The sequence below is a fragment of the Myotis davidii genome, unplaced genomic scaffold (genome assembly GCF_000327345.1).
Source record: "Myotis davidii unplaced genomic scaffold, ASM32734v1 scaffold184, whole genome shotgun sequence".
NCBI classification, from domain to species: domain Eukaryota; kingdom Metazoa; phylum Chordata; class Mammalia; order Chiroptera; family Vespertilionidae; genus Myotis; species Myotis davidii.
In genome coordinates this window covers 5,977,321-5,992,974 of record NW_006297021.1, presented here as the reverse complement: position 1 = coordinate 5,992,974, position 15,654 = coordinate 5,977,321, and the positions used below count along the sequence as shown (strand labels likewise).

General features: G+C 40.7%; 1 protein-coding gene across 2 annotated transcripts in view; it reads right to left on the bottom strand.

Annotated features, from left to right (window-relative positions):
• PRIMPOL (primase and DNA directed polymerase) overlaps nucleotides 1–15,654 on the bottom strand; it is a 40,638-nt gene that overhangs the window by 22,731 nt on the left and 2,253 nt on the right. Inside the window, exons 2-8 of one of the 2 annotated variants that reach the window (XM_015569765.1) lie at nucleotides 14,237–14,336; nucleotides 13,176–13,313; nucleotides 12,534–12,772; nucleotides 10,022–10,119; nucleotides 9,230–9,359; nucleotides 7,169–7,316; nucleotides 1,704–2,000 (exon numbers count right to left, since the gene is read on the bottom strand). In XM_015569765.1, coding sequence (XP_015425251.1) covers nucleotides 1,704–2,000; nucleotides 7,169–7,316; nucleotides 9,230–9,359; nucleotides 10,022–10,119; nucleotides 12,534–12,713 — 853 coding nt within the window. In that variant the 5' untranslated portion in view covers nucleotides 12,714–12,772; nucleotides 13,176–13,313; nucleotides 14,237–14,336. The remainder of the gene's footprint in view (nucleotides 1–1,703; nucleotides 2,001–7,168; nucleotides 7,317–9,229; nucleotides 9,360–10,021; nucleotides 10,120–12,533; nucleotides 12,773–13,175; nucleotides 13,314–14,236; nucleotides 14,337–15,654) is intronic. The other variant, XM_015569766.1, reaches the window with a different exon arrangement.

Genomic DNA, 15,654 nt, shown 5'->3' with positions numbered 1-15,654 from the left:
TAGCGTGACTGGTGTAGCTCAGCACTGAGCTATGAACCAGGAGGTCACAGTTTGATTCCTGGTCAGGGCACATGCCAGGGTTGCGGCTCAATCACCAGTGGGGGGTATGCAGGAGGCAGCCAATCAATGATTTTCTGTTATCATTGATGTTTCTGTCTCTCTCTCCCTCTCCCTTCCTCTTCTGAATCAATAAAAATATATTTTTAAAAAAATGCTGTATCGTTGCCGAAACCGGTTTGGCTCATTGGATAGAGCGTCGGCCTGCGGATTGGGGGGTTCCAGGTTCGATTCCAGTCAAGGGCATGTACTTGGGTTGCGGGCACATCCCCAGTAGGAGATGTGCAGGAGGTAGCTGATCGATGTTTCTCTCTTATCGATGTTTCCAACTCTCTGTCTCTCTCCCTTCCTCTCTGTAAACAATCAATAAAATATATAAAAAAAAAATGCTGTATCGCATATTTGAAAGCTGCTAAGAGAGTAGATCTTAAAAGTTCTCATCACACGAAAGAAAAATTTCTGTAACTATGTCCAGAAACGTATGTCAACTAGACTCACTGTGGTGATTATTTTGCAATATGTACAAATATCAAATCATTATGCTATATACTTCAAATTAATGTTGTATACTTCAAACTAATGTTGTATGTCAATTATACCTTAATTCAAATAAATAATAAAATGAAGGTGAATAAAATCACCTTCAAGGATAAAAATACATACAAAAATATATTTTTTAAAAATACATTTTACATTTTACCAGATGTAAGCAAAAGCAACACATAAATTAAAATAAATTGGAGATGGCCAGAAAGAATGTCACATCCAGAAATAGCAAACTAGAGTGTTTTGGAGGCAATCCTCCTCAATAAATAAGCAGAAAAGCTGGAAAAATGTGTTAGGGGAAAAAGTCTGAGGCTATGGGAGAGCTTTCAAGACGGTGATGATCTGTCACGCCAAATAGAAAAGAGGGAGGCATCAAAACATCCAGCATAGCCCTGACCGGTTTGGCTCAGTGGATAGAGCGTCAGCCTGTGGACTCAATGGATAGAGAGTCGGCCTGTGGACTCAAGAGTCCCAGGTTTGATTCCAGTCAAGGGCGTGTACCTTGGTTGCTGGCACATCCCCAGTGGGGAGTGTGCAGGAGGCAGCTGATCAATGTTTCTCTCTCATCGATGTTTCTAACTCTCTATCCCTCTCCCTTCCTCTCTGTAAAAAAATCAATATATTTAAAAAAAAATAAAAATCATCATTCTCCCCTTTAAAAAACACACAAACATCCAGCATCTCTCCATCTCTCCATCTCTCTCTCTCGTATTAAAGGGTAGATTAGAGATTACCTCTGCAGAGGAGGGGGTAATGCCTGGAAGGGGAAGGTGCTGGGGTCCTGGCCACCTTCTATTTTTTGTCTTGGGTGGTGTGGTGACAGGATGTGTTCATTTTGTGGTAACTCACTGACCTGTACACTCACAAATCATGCATATTTCTGTCTAAATGTTATACTTCAATAGAAATGTTTTCTAAAAAAATTTTGCCCTGTACTATTAAGCCTGGCGCTCTGTCCTACAGGGACCTCTCTGAGATCTCTGAACAGCAACTCAAGCTCCTGACTACATTCTGCTGGTGACCCCACGGTCCCTGTGGTGGCAGTAGGCACGGACAGAAGTGCACAAGGACAGTCCCACAGAGCTGTTGATGTTACTCACCTAGGTCTACAAAAAGACGCTTTTTCCCTGCAGGATCCTTCACAACTAAGAAGGAAAGGTCAGGGCCGCTCCGTTCGGCGGACCCCAGCCTCTCCGGGGCCTTGGTAGTCAACGTCCAGCTCTCTCCTATCTCCTCATCTGTGGACATTTCACGGAAGGGAATTCCCCGTTTAATTGGTGGTTCAGAAAAATGGGAAAATGCTTGGCCGGTTGTCCCTGGAATCCCACCATCATCTTCATCATCTCCACTGGCAATCAAATGAAAAGCAGGCTGCAAAATCTTTCTCACAAAATTACCTAAAGAAAAAAATTATGATTAATCTAATTCTTCCTTTTCACAAACTGTAACTTAAGATCTAGGCCCAAATCTACCCACTTGGACACTGCCAGGCTCCTTTTACTTTTGGTTTTAGCACATTGTTACTACAAACTGGAACATGCCTCTCCTGTTACTTTCTTCCTCTTGTGTAATCTTGAACTTTTCTTCTTTTTTTTTAAATCTTGAACTTTTTCAGTCCACGCTGACCCGGCACCTGATGTCACTTGTAAAAACCATCTTACAGGAGAAGGTTAAGGTGAGATGTGTCAATGTTGCCAATACAGGACTGAGCCTATATTCACCAAAACACTCAACTTTTATTAATACAAATTGAGTAAAATGTATCTTCACAATCCATGATTAAAGAATGGAAGTTTTTATTTTTCTTTTCAAAAAGAATGAAATCTTATCCCCCGGAAAGAATGAAGAGTTCCTATGAGTAAGTGGTGCCGCCAAGGTCATGCACAGAAACACCGGAGGACTGCCATCCTCTCCCGGGCCAGGCATCAGCCCGGTTCCTGCACGGCAGGCCCGAGGACGCCGACACGCACCCAGCAGCCCACTGATGCTCTCCCACCTCTCCCTGTGCCTGGCCATTGATGATCGTGGCCTCAGAACCAAGGTCCAGAGCTAAAACACTTAAATACATTCAGTATATTTCCACCTTTAGTCTAAGAGCTCTAAATATCAGCGGTACTATCTGTACCAAGAATAGACAGTATGACAAGCTGGAACTTTTTTTAAAAAATTTATCTTTATTGTTGAACATATTACAGATGTCCCCCCCTTTTTTCCCACACACTCAGTAACAGTCTTTTTAAAAAATTTATCTTTATTGTTGAAAGTATTACAGATGTTCCCCTTTTTTCCCATTGACCCTCTCTACCCCACACCCACCCCTCCCAAGTCTTCACTATTGTCTGTGTCCATGGGCTATATACATGTATATAAATTCCCCAGTTAATCTCCCCCTATACCCCCCTGCCCCTCTGAGATTCGTCCATCTGAAGCTGGCACTTCTTTAAACTGTCATTTATTATTTATTATACCATAAAATCAAGTAATTTGGTAAAGCTGCTTCATGTAAATTAGATTAGAGAATACAATGCTGTAAACATTTTTTAATTTTAATCTTTAAAACTGGTGTAGTCTGAGTTTGTCACTTTAGTTACCAGATAGCGTGAACCTTAAGTTATATAAGATATACATGCTTTGCATTAAAAAAATCTTTCTCCAAATTAGACTTAATTACTTCCCTACTCAAAGAAACAAATCCACTGTCTTATAAACACTAAACATCAAAAATGAAAGCAAAAGCATTTGATCCTTGCAATCATAAATAGACATGGTTATTTCTGGATTAGGGGAGATTAGGTAAACACTGAGTGAGGAGAAAGCATGATATGCCCAAGTTCAACAGAGCAATCTATCCTATCTAATAAGGAGGGAATATGCTAATTGACTGCCACGCCCTCAAAGATGACGGCGCCCACAGCCACAAGATGGCGGGGCCCAGTCACCTCAGCCCCCCAGCCCCCCAAGGCCGGCCCAAGGCGCAGGCAAGCCTTGGATGGCGGCTGCCCAGCCACCCAGGGCCGCCTGAGGCTAAGGCAACCAGGGCCAGCCGAGGCTTGCGCTGCCGGTAGTGGCAGCAGCGGAGGGGTGATGGGGAGCGTTGCCTTCCCCTGATCACCAGGTTGCTTCCCACCCCTGAGGGCTTCCGGACTGTGAAAGGGGGCAGGTCGGACTGAGGGATCCCTTCCTCAAATGCATGAATTTTCATGCACCGGGCCTCTAGTCTATATATATAAAAAGCCAGCAACTGTAACGACTGGAACGACCGATCGCTATGACGCCCATTGCAGCCAGCGAACGAGCCTGATTGGGGGGTGGGGCCGGCCAGCCAACACCCCTACGGCCCCTCCCCCCAGCCGGCACCGCCCCTGATCGGCCTCTCCCACCCTGTTCGAGGTTAGGGCAGCTGGCCAACCCCCCCCACAGACCCCTCCCCATAGCCAGCCCTGCCTCCAATCGGTCCCTCCACCCTAATCGGGAGGGGGGCCTGCCAGCCAATCGCCCACGGCCCCTCCCCTGAGCCAGGCTGGGCCTGATCTGCCCCGATCGGGGCGGGCCAGCTGGCCAACCTCCCGCCTTTTCCTCCTCCCAACAGGCCTGGCCCTCATCCACTGACTGAGGCCGGGCCAGCCGGACCCCACCCATGCACAAATTTGTGCACTGGGCCTCCAGTGCAAATATAAAAGGAAAGAGTTAATTTTTCTGGAAATGCAGAATGACATCCCCCTGATAGTGAGCAGCACTAAGAGCAGTGGAGCCATGGCTAAGAACCAGGTGCAAGAGCAGCGCTCAGGAGGCCCTGCAGACCTTTGACCTTTGGCAAGGAGCTAACAGGGCCAGGAAGTGACAGTGTAACTGATATAAATACTAACACGGGATCCCAGGAAACTACTCTGCTTTAGACTTCCCTTCCCCAATAGTATCACCTCACCTCATCATTCATACAGGAACAACTTTATGGCTGGAAATAACTCAAAAGAACCTATCAATCACAGAAATTTCAAGGTCCTATGCCACGCAGGCAAGAGATCCAATGTATACATGTTGTGAGCATTTTGTGATCTCTTACATTACCCTAATTCCCCTTTCTGAAAAGCTAACAACAGGAACTAGAAATGTCACCAAGAGATACATTGGAGGAGGGAACTGAAGGGGAGATGTGGACTAATCCACAATCCCTGCATCCCTGGTGCTGGCGGTCCGTCACTTCACAGGAGAGAACCCTGTGGTCTGACTAGGCCTCTCCAGCCACACTAGACTCCCGGTGCTCCCCACACCAGGCACAGACGCCCATCTCTACCCCTCTGCTTATGCTGACAGCAAAGCCCTTCTTCCCTTCGTCCACAGGCTGACATTTTTAAGCCCAGCTTGAATGCACCTGCTTTCAGAAGAGACATGCAGTAGAGACTGCTAATCATGTCACACTTCTGTTCTCCCTTTCTCCCTAGCAACACCTCTCAATTTAGCCTGTGGCAGAGTCAGAGCCAACTATGAGGAGCAAACAGGAATCAAGGAAATATCTTCTTAGGACTCTCTCCATGCCTGACAGCAGAGCCCACTTAATATTGTCATCCATTCAACAAGTTTATTAAATGCCTGCTAGTACTTATTATTGTTGCTTCTGCTACTATCCCATTATTGTTATTGATAAAGATATTATTATGTAATAAGCTCTAAAAATACAATAGTCAACAGTATCCCTGCCCTCAAGTAGAACTAGGTGGAATAGACAAAAACAAAACCATCAGGAAACTGCCTCAGGAAGTGGTGATTGCTCTGACGCAACAAGCGCTGGGCAGTCCTGCGACCCAGAGGAACACGAGCCTGTCTTAAGGCTCCACAGAAATGGCTTCTCAGGTGAGGATTTCTACGCTGTCTTGACACACCAGGCTGGAGGCAGGCCCACGCAGACAGCAGCATCAGAGACCGCAGAGGCCCCGGGACTGGAGAAAACATGGCCCAGCGGGAACCCAGGAGAGCGAGAAGAGCCAGGTATCAGAGAGGAGGCTAAAGCACAGGGGTCTCACTGTGCAAACTAAGACGGGGGCTTTTTCCGGAGGCAGCGGATTATGCTTCAAGGGTTTGAGGCACTCCAGTGGCATAAGCAGATCACTGTAGCTAGCTGACTGAACAGGACGCTAGCTGGAACGCATCTAGAGGTAAAAGATGACACCCCTTCTACTTGGGTAATTGGATGGATGGTGACACCACTCGCCAATATACATACCACAGGAGAAACAGCAAGTTTTAGGGGAAAGGTGAGGTGTTCGGTCCTGGGGAGTTTGAAGCTGACCGTAGGGGTCTGGTGTCAAGAACAATAATCTTGACTGAAGAAAAAGTTTTGAGAGTCATCAACACAGAGATGGTAACTGGAGACATGACAGTGAATGACCATCAAGGTTAACAGGGGACAAGCATGGATTCTACAGTTACTACCACCTGAGGAATGAGAGAGCAGAGAATCACTGTACAACTAAGCTAACAACGCAGGAGGATAATAGGAGCCCTGGCACAGAGTACACTAGGTCCTGACTTACATTCCAGTGCTTATGTGATTATGTTCATGTCTTTTACCCTGGAAACTGTCAGGCACTTGTCCATCTGAAATGGGTTACCAGTTCCTTGAACTTCAGTGAATGGTCTGCTGTTTGAACTCAGGAACACCTGCCTGCTCTGCCCTGTCCGATAAACACTCAGGACAGTGACTTCTATTTAGACCTTGGTTTTCTGTGTCCCCATTCTGCCCACTTGTTCCCCTTTGGACTGGCTTCATTTTATACCTGGAACTCTATTTCTAGGTTTACAATCCTGAAACAAGTACGCTGGTTACATTTTCAGGTTTATACATCTAGATCCCTCATGAACCCTAAGGTGTGGTCTGGAGCAATGAACCAGACTTCGAGGTGTAACCTGGAAACCAAGCCCCAGTTCTCAGGCACTAAAAGCTGAGGCGGAAGCGAAGATCAGAAATCCAGATCTGAGGCCTCATGGGTCAGACCTGAATTAGGACTCTCATGTACCAACCAGAAAACTTCTGCATGACTCCTGTTGCAGCAGAAACCAGTACCAGGGCCTGAATGGCCACCCCAATATCTACACCCGAAGACACCAATACCAAGAATATCCTGGGCAGGCTAATGTGTCCAAAATGTGTCAAGAAAAGGAAGACAGGTCTAGAATTAAAGGCAAAGCCTAAAAACGTGAAAACTCATGTTTCATTTTTTTAGGACAGGTTAACACCTATAAAAACTGATAAATGCATAACTTAAGAAAAAAAGGGAAATATGAACTTTTACTATTGCTCCATGACTTAAAAAAATAGTATACTTGACTGGCTGGCCAGTGTTGCTCAGTCGTTGAACATCACCTATGAACCAGGAGCTCATGGTTCAATTCCCAGTCAAGGCACATGCCAGAGTTGCAGGCTCGATCCCCAGTAGGTGTGCAGGAGGCAACCGATCAATGATTCTCTCTCATCATCATATATCTTTCTCCCTCTCCCTTCCTCTCTGAAATCAATACAAATATATAAACGAACAAATAAATATAAAATAAAAAACAGTATATTTACCGACATGAATGTTATCTTTAAATGCCACATCATGGAGTTGAAATATTAAATGGCGGCTAAATTTCTCATCAGTGCTAGAATCTAAGTTTAAAACATCTTCAGCTGAACAGTTAGCTCTGTATAACTCTTGAAGTGCTTTACAAACATGCTAAAAACACAAGAAACATATAAATATTTTTAAATGTTTTTCATGAGCAAAATTAAAATATCTTGGTACAAATATAATTCATTATTTTTTTACTCACTTTTTATTTTGATTCACTATCAGAATATATTATACAATATTACCAAATTACTTATGTATTAAATTATATATTTTTAAATTATACATATTTATATTTACAAATTCAGACTCTCAGGATTAAAGTCCTCCTAGAAGTTGAATAATTTAACTTATACATTTATCTCCTTTAAAATCACAATAAAAAATATTTATTTTTAAGCATCTCTTTAAATATCACCTATGAGTTAAAAAGTCACTAATCCTGTTTTTTATCATTTTAGTTTTCAGAAAGTTCCTCAAGCAGATTGAGCCCAAACCCACATCTAAGAACAGAGTCTCTGAGGCTAGAAGACACTGACTGAGGGCAGTGATGCATTATAGTGAGGCAACAGCTTGGGTCAGGAGCACAAGACTCGGACTCGGAAAGACCCAGGTTTGAGTTCTGGCTTTGCCACTTAACAGCTCTGTGATTTTGGTCAAGTGCAAAGCTTACATTCCTCAACTGCAAAATGGGATATACTAGACCCTAACTTTCGGACTGTTGTAAGGAGGAAAAGAGAAAACGAGGGTAAATAGTTAGTGCAGTGCCTGGCACGCAGAACTGTTCCAAGCATTAGCCATGTAGCCATAGGACCAGTCGCTTCTCCTGAAGCCTCAGTCTTCTCATTTGCTAAACACAGTTACTAAAACACACAGGGTTAAAATGTCTGTAAACTGCCAAGCACCCAGCTACCTAAGAGTCGTGCAACAAATTGTATTTATTAATGCTGTTTTGGCATTATTATAGCACACACACACACCCTCGCTCTCTGATCCTACCCTCTTCAGTAAATTCTCACTTTGCCTCATCTTTACCAGAGCCAACTACTTATAATGTAAGCCAGAGAATTAATTTTTAAAAAAAACCAGAAAATTCCTCAGCTGCCACTTCGTTCTCAATGCTTCCTTTTTTTTACTGGATATAGTAATGTTAAAAAATATATGAACATAAACTGAACTTCCTCCTTTTTGGAAGTTTACTCAGAGAAGCAATATTAAGAGATAAATGTCAAAAGGAAGAGAAGCAAGAAACAGGAGAAACATGGAACCTACACAGGGTGTCCTAAAAAAAAGTATATAGCCCTAGCTGGTTTGGCTCAGTGGATAGAGCGTCAGCCTGCGAACTGAAAGGTCCCAGGTTCGATTCCAGTCAAGGGCATATGCCCGGGTTGTGGGCTCAATCCCCAGTGGGGGACTTGCAGGAGGCAACCGATCCATGATTCTCTCTCATCATGGATGTTTCTATCTCTCTCTCCCTCATCCTTCCTCTCTGAAATCAATAAAAAATTTTTTAAAAAGTATACACTTGGAATGATTATAAAATCAGTGTTTATTAACATACAGTACATCTGAAAACTTTAAAAGAACGTACAGAAATGAATAATTTTTTTGTCAATGCCTGTTTTCAAACTGATGACTGTTCTGGTCCAGGCACTGCTGATAACATGAAGCAATGGAATCATAAACATCAAAAATAATTTTGTTTGGTATTTGTGCATCTTCAATTCATCGGCTATTGCCAGGTTTTGTACCGTAAACTTTATCTTTTATATATCCCCATAAAAAAAATGTCTAGTGGCCCTATAGGATAAATTTTCTTTGTTCAAAGCTTTGTCTGGCTTCACTCATTATTTCAAATCAGTTAAACCTGAAAATGAGTGAAAATTAAGTTAGTTATCAGCTGTTAGGGTGTGCATATATTTTCTGGAATATATATTACATAGGCTAGAGTCGCTTAATGAATAAAAATAAAGAGAGACAGATGGATTTAAGGAAAAAAACCTGAGTCTGTAAATTACCTCAATGAGTAATGCAACCATCTTTTTTCCATCAGCTCCAGGATTGGCAAGTTTGTTAAATTCCAGATCAAAATAGAGCTTGCAAACAGCATTTTCAGGAATGACTTCATAGCAGTGTAAGAGATGTTTTCTAAATTGAATAGTTCATGATTGTTAGGTTTGAATCTTATACTTTTTAAATCACAGAACTTGATCTTATATCTCAAGATACTATATTAGCTGTTTTAATTACATATAACTAAATATCTATATATATAAAAGCCTGGGTTGCAGGCTCAATCCCCAGTGGGGAAAGTGCAGGAGACAGCCGATTGATGATTTTATCATTGACATTTCTATCTCTCTCTCTCCCTCTCTCCCCCTCTCCCTTCCTCTCTGAAATCAATAAAAAATAACTTTTAAAAATAATAATAATAGATGCTGACTTGATAAAGAAAGGATAACTTGTGCTAAATGAAGAGTGGATGGTTTCCCCACAAATATAAAGTTTGTAGTAATCTGAACAAGGAAAAATGATGAGGGAATTGTGTCATCAAGGGGCACATGTAGTACAGAACCTACACACACACACACACACACACACACACACACACTTTCTTCTCCCAGCACCTGGTGAGATAATTAATGTTGTGACAAGGAGGAAGCTCCAGAATTCAATTCTAATAGTAAAAGGATAGTAACTAATTATGTGATTGAGAACCATCAGAGCTAATTCAGTCTGAATTCATTCCACAAACATGACTAGATGAAGGAAATGTAACTTTAATGTGCTGTCCTTTACAAACTACTTACCGGGATTTATAATGAAACCAAAGCTGAATGTAGCTTGTTACAAGGTAAATACGTTGTCCATCGCCCACTTCGCATTCCAAAGCAAATACATGGACATCCTTTGTAAAATTAAAAAAATTCAAAAACTAATAAAATGAAAATCTAAAGTCAACTATCGCTATTAAATGTCCATAAAGAGTTTTACTATTCAAATTGTTAAACATGGAATTTGAACATTTTATTAAACATATTATTAAAAACAAGAAAAATAATCTCTAGATCTATGCCAACCAAAATCTAGTTATTTGTATGTATTTATTTTTAGTCACTCAAGTAATGCATATGTAAGGCAGAAATCAGAATATTCAAGTTAAAAAGAGAAAGAAAAAAATCAGTTTTTAATCAGTCTAGTTTGACTTCCTATTATAATTGTATTTGCTAATTTATGAAATTAAACTTATTTTTTAAAATTAAACATTATAAATGATTTGGGATAAATTAATAATTCTTTAGTACATATAAAACATGTGGAAAACAATTTTTAAGTGAAATATTCATAAGTTAATCTTAAAAGTTTAAAGGAAGTTTTAAAATGCTTAATTTTAACAAGCAACTATAAATTGTCTTTTCTATGAGAAACCAATCTTCTTTAAGTTAATTGCTGTGGCACGTGGTATAACTGTGTCTGCTGCCATAGAAAGCTTCTCCCAACCAAGGAAAACTCGAGTTCCTCTGTCCCCTTTTAGCTAAAGGCAGCTGTTGAGCCTAAAGAAACTAAACTTCCATTTTCATGAGTGAGAAATCCTAGGAGCACTAAGTGGCCTGGTCCTATTAAACTTCTTCCTGAAATAAATTTTATAGGCTGTTGATTGTTTAAGTGCAGCCACCATACTCCTCTATGTGTTTTTTAATTCAAGATCAAATGAATCTGCCAATATTTAAACTTCTGATACCTGAAATGTGGTTTACACAGAATAAGCATGAAAAGTGTTCCTTATGTTTCCCAAACTATATGATAAGATCCGAGTGAGCCTCTCCTTACACAGCAAAAAAGGGGCCTTGTCTTAAACTTTCAGCACTGAGTTTTTGTACAGCATCAATGATCAGAACCACAATATATTGATGCTAGATTTCATAGGTGCATCTTTTCATTACACAGCTGACCTTTAAACAATGCAGGGGTTAGGACACCAACACCCATACAGTCAAAAATCTGTGTCTAACTTTTGACTCCCCAAAACCGTTACTAATAGCCTACTGGTGACCAGAAGTCTTACCAATAACAAAAACAGTCGATGAACACAGATTTTGTCCACGTTCAGGCACAGCTCATTTTATTGCCCTTCAGATGTGTGTCATACAAGTTGAAGGCAACATCCGACAGCAGCAAAAAGATTATGACCAGCTTTACTGAATGAAACTCACTTTAGTGCGGGGTCTAAGACCAAACCCGTATAGCTGAGGTATGCCGGTACTATATTCCATATTCTTACCATAAAGTAAGCTAGCAAAAAGAAAATGTTATCAGGAACATTATAAAGGTGAGAAAGTGCATTCACAGTGTTTACTGAAGAAATCCAGGAACAAGTGAACCCACACAATTCAAGCCTGTTATTCAAGGGTCACCTGCACTTCTTTATATTCCCCACAATGCCCCTAGAACAAATGTGTGCAAAACACATCTGATTTGCCCTAATTGGTTTGGCTCAGTGGATAGAGCGTCAGCCTGTGGACTGAAAGGTCCCAGGTTCGATTCTGGCCAAGGGCATATATCTTGGTTGTGGGCACATCCCCAGTAGGAGGTATGCAAGAGGCAGCTGATCGATGTTTCTAACTCTCTATCCCTCTCCTTTCCTCTCTGTAAAATATCTATAAAATATATATTTTTAAAAACCCAACACATCTGATTTGGCGTTATTTTTGAGCATCACATTCTTTGTGAGGCTACGCTAGCTGCTCGTCTTCCCACTTGCCCGATGTGTTGGAAACTGTTATGATAAACACACTCTATCACTCCCAAGCACAAAAGGAGATAGTAGAAAGAAACACATGTGTGCGTTGGCACTATGATTTAAGTTCCGGAGCTTATTAAATGTAAGCTATAATATTTGAGACATTTTCATTTCCTACTGTTTAAGTTCAATTCTCCTTTCCCTAATTTTGTCCTTAAAAAAATCTCATACGCCACTCATTCATTTTCTTGAATTTCTGTACTTAGTTTTACTCTTAAAAACTGATTCTATTACTTTTCAGTCTACAAACATGGCCACTCTTCCTCTAAGCACCACTTCATTTACATGTCATTACAATTTTTAAAAATTAATTGGCACTAGACATGTCATTCTTTTTCATTATTAATATAAAGGAAATGGCTAATGACTCGTAGGGATGTTTTTCCCAAATCATGTGATATTTAGATCACAATTAAATACTTTTGGATGCTATGTGGCCTGAAATAAAGACACACTTGATTTTTTTTTCGAAATCTTAAATTATAGTAGCTCTAAAAACAAGGAGGAGATGAAAACATTACCTCTTTGCAGCTTTTAACAAAATTAAAAGCCTGAGTTTGGCGAGGAAATAGTTTCCAAATAGATGGTGGCTCTTCTGGCTTTGACAGCCTGGGCCTGTACACTGAGGATAAGGGCTTCCTTTCGTAATGGGATGCTCGCTCTTCAATTTGCTTCAGTTTTGCTTCCCATCTTCTCTTCATGGGTTCAGAAGTGTGGGGAGACCAAGTCCTATCCCATGTAAGATGGCTACCAACTACACCTAAAACAAACACACACACAGGGACATCAGTGTCTTTGTTTAGGATAAATTGTTTGGTAAAACTTCAATACGCATTTCCGACTCTGCTTTCTATTGTATGTTTTGCATGAAGTTTTCATGTGAACGAGAACGGAGCTGGTTACCAGAAACGGTTAGATCCAGGTCTCACATCTAACAATTTGTGGTTTTGGACAATCTCCCTGAATCTTCCTCACCTGCAGAATGGGAACCAATCTCTTTAATACTTTTACGTAGTTACCTTGAGGATAAATACAAAAGACTTATGAAAACGTTTTATAAATTTCAAGACCTCATGTAGATGTGTTTTTGTATCATTACGGTTTCCATTATGACCGTTTTATTGCATCAGATGCTCTCCACCTTCCCCAGCTGGTGCTCCTACCTTGGCCATCACTCTTGTGCTATGGTGAGTGTAGAGTTCGTTTCTAGCCTCCATTGTGCAGTTCATAGCTCCCTTTTCTTCTGTTTCTCTTCAATGCTCTCAACGCAACTGTTCATTGGGAGGATAACTCAGTGTATACTATAAATGTGAAATACAATATTGGCTAGTTTTGCTTTGCAATGTCTATAGTAATCATAAGGATGATTTTAAAAAGGAATAAATAAATCTTTACTTCTGTCTGTTAATTTAATGACTGTGTGAATGACTGCATTTTAACTCTTGTTTATTAGTGACATTTGTTTTTGTTTGCATACAATACTTTCATGTTAGCCACACCAAGGTAAGCAATCAGGCAATACTTTTCCAATTTGGGATTATGGTTTACTTACAAAGGAAAAGGGATGTTTTTAGAAGGGTTATGAGTGTGTATGAGTTTGTGTGTGCACGCGGGGGCGGAGGGGTGCTGTAGATTGAAAATGGCCACAAATTCTTTGCCATTCCTCTCATCAAGAGATGCCATCTAAGCCCACTCCCATATTGACTTGGCTTGGACATGTGACTTGCTTAGGCCACATTACATCAACGAATGTAAAGCAAACAGAGGGTTATTAAGTGCATGGCATTGAATGTAGCAATCTTGGCGTCCCTTCCTTGAGACTGTCATGCTATAACTCTAGCCTCAGGGAGGATAAAAGCCACCTGGAGGAGAACCAAGGTACCCCAGCTAAAAGCCAGCACCAACTCTCAGATGATATGAGTTAAGCCATTTTGGATTATCCAGCCATCATCAGAATTCAATGCATGAGTGAGCCCAAGTAAATTCAAGTGAGACCTGCTAAAGAACTGCCCAGGCAACCCACACAACTGTAAAAAAAAATCTGTTGTTTTTTTAAAGCCAGTAAGTTTTGGCCTAGTTTTCATACAGAAATACATAACTGATAATAGTTCCCCTCTTCATTAATAACATTATATTATAATTTGTCTATGTTGAAAACCAGGATATTAGTTTAAGTGAAATAATAATACATACTAAAGTATTTGAGGGTAAAATTCCTATTTACCTTTGGCACTGTCTTTCTAGTACTTGTACTTATCAAGTTGATAAATAGTCTCTTGAATTTTAGCAGAAAACTCTGAGACAACACAAACTCACAGTATTCCCTGGAAGAAAAAGTAATCACCCTAAAAGATTAAGAGAGGGTAGGAATGAATGTCATGGCATGGTTAAAAAAAGAAAAAAGTCATTATCCATAGATTCCAATCTGACTTCAAACATAGCAGATCTAAGATTCTTCTCTTACAGCTAATCCACATGAAAAGTATAAATTATAAAAGTATAAAACCACGTGGCTATTCACACTTAGTGGGACACTGACATCACAAAAAACGGTTTTGATTTTGTAAAATTATTGGTATGACCATGGGACTGTGTCATACTTGCAAGTCATGGAGTCATAGTGGAAAACCAGTTTAGCACTTATTGGACTGAGAAAACCATGAATGTCAACAGAGAAAAAAGAGAAGTTCAATATGTGTTACTAGAGGCCCAGTTCACAAAATTCGTGCAAGGGCAGAAGTATAGTTCTAAAGGTACCAACATAAATTTCATAACCGATATGCTTAGGAAAGTAATATAATTTCATTGGATTGAAGAAATGGGGCAATTTTTAATAAAACTGCTTTAGTTGTGTTTTTTTTTCAATACAAAGTGGTGTGACTCCTTATTGCTAGATTCTGAGTATTCAGTTCACTTTAATCTGCTTCACATACAGATAAAAATCCCCCACATTTAGACAACCTAATTGAGAAACCGACTTTTCTTCTGTGAAATCTGACTTTTAAGAAAGCCCACTGATTACTTAATGAAGAACATAAACACAGAATGCAATCAGATTCGAATTACAGCTCAAGAACCTAGCCCATAACTGACGAGGAAAAACCACGTGGCTATTCACACTTAGTGGGACACTGACATCACAAAAAACAGTTTTGATTTTGTAAAATTATTGGTATGACCATGGGACTGTGTCATACTTGCAAGTCATGGAGTCATAGTGGAAAACCAGTTTAGCACTTATTGGACTGAGAAAACCATGAATGTCAACAGAGAAAAAAGAGAAGTTCAATATGTGTTACTAGAGGCCCGGTGCACAAAATTCGTGCAAGGGCCTTGGCCCTCACAGCCCAGCCCACTGGTCGTTCAGGAAGGTCATTCCACTGTCCAGTCTAATTAGCGTATTAGCTCTTTATTATACAGGATACCCTCATGTACTTTGCACAGTTTGAAACTTTTAACAGCTGGGTTGAGGGCTAGAAGACAACTGGAGCTGGGACTATTCCCGCAGGAGGGCTGGAGGACACAGCAGAAGCCACGGAGAACAGGAATGCATCAGGCATTCTGGTTGTGGACTATCATATTCCTCACTCCTACCCTCTGCGGGAACCATTTCAGAAACACCTGTAATTCCTGTGGGGAAAG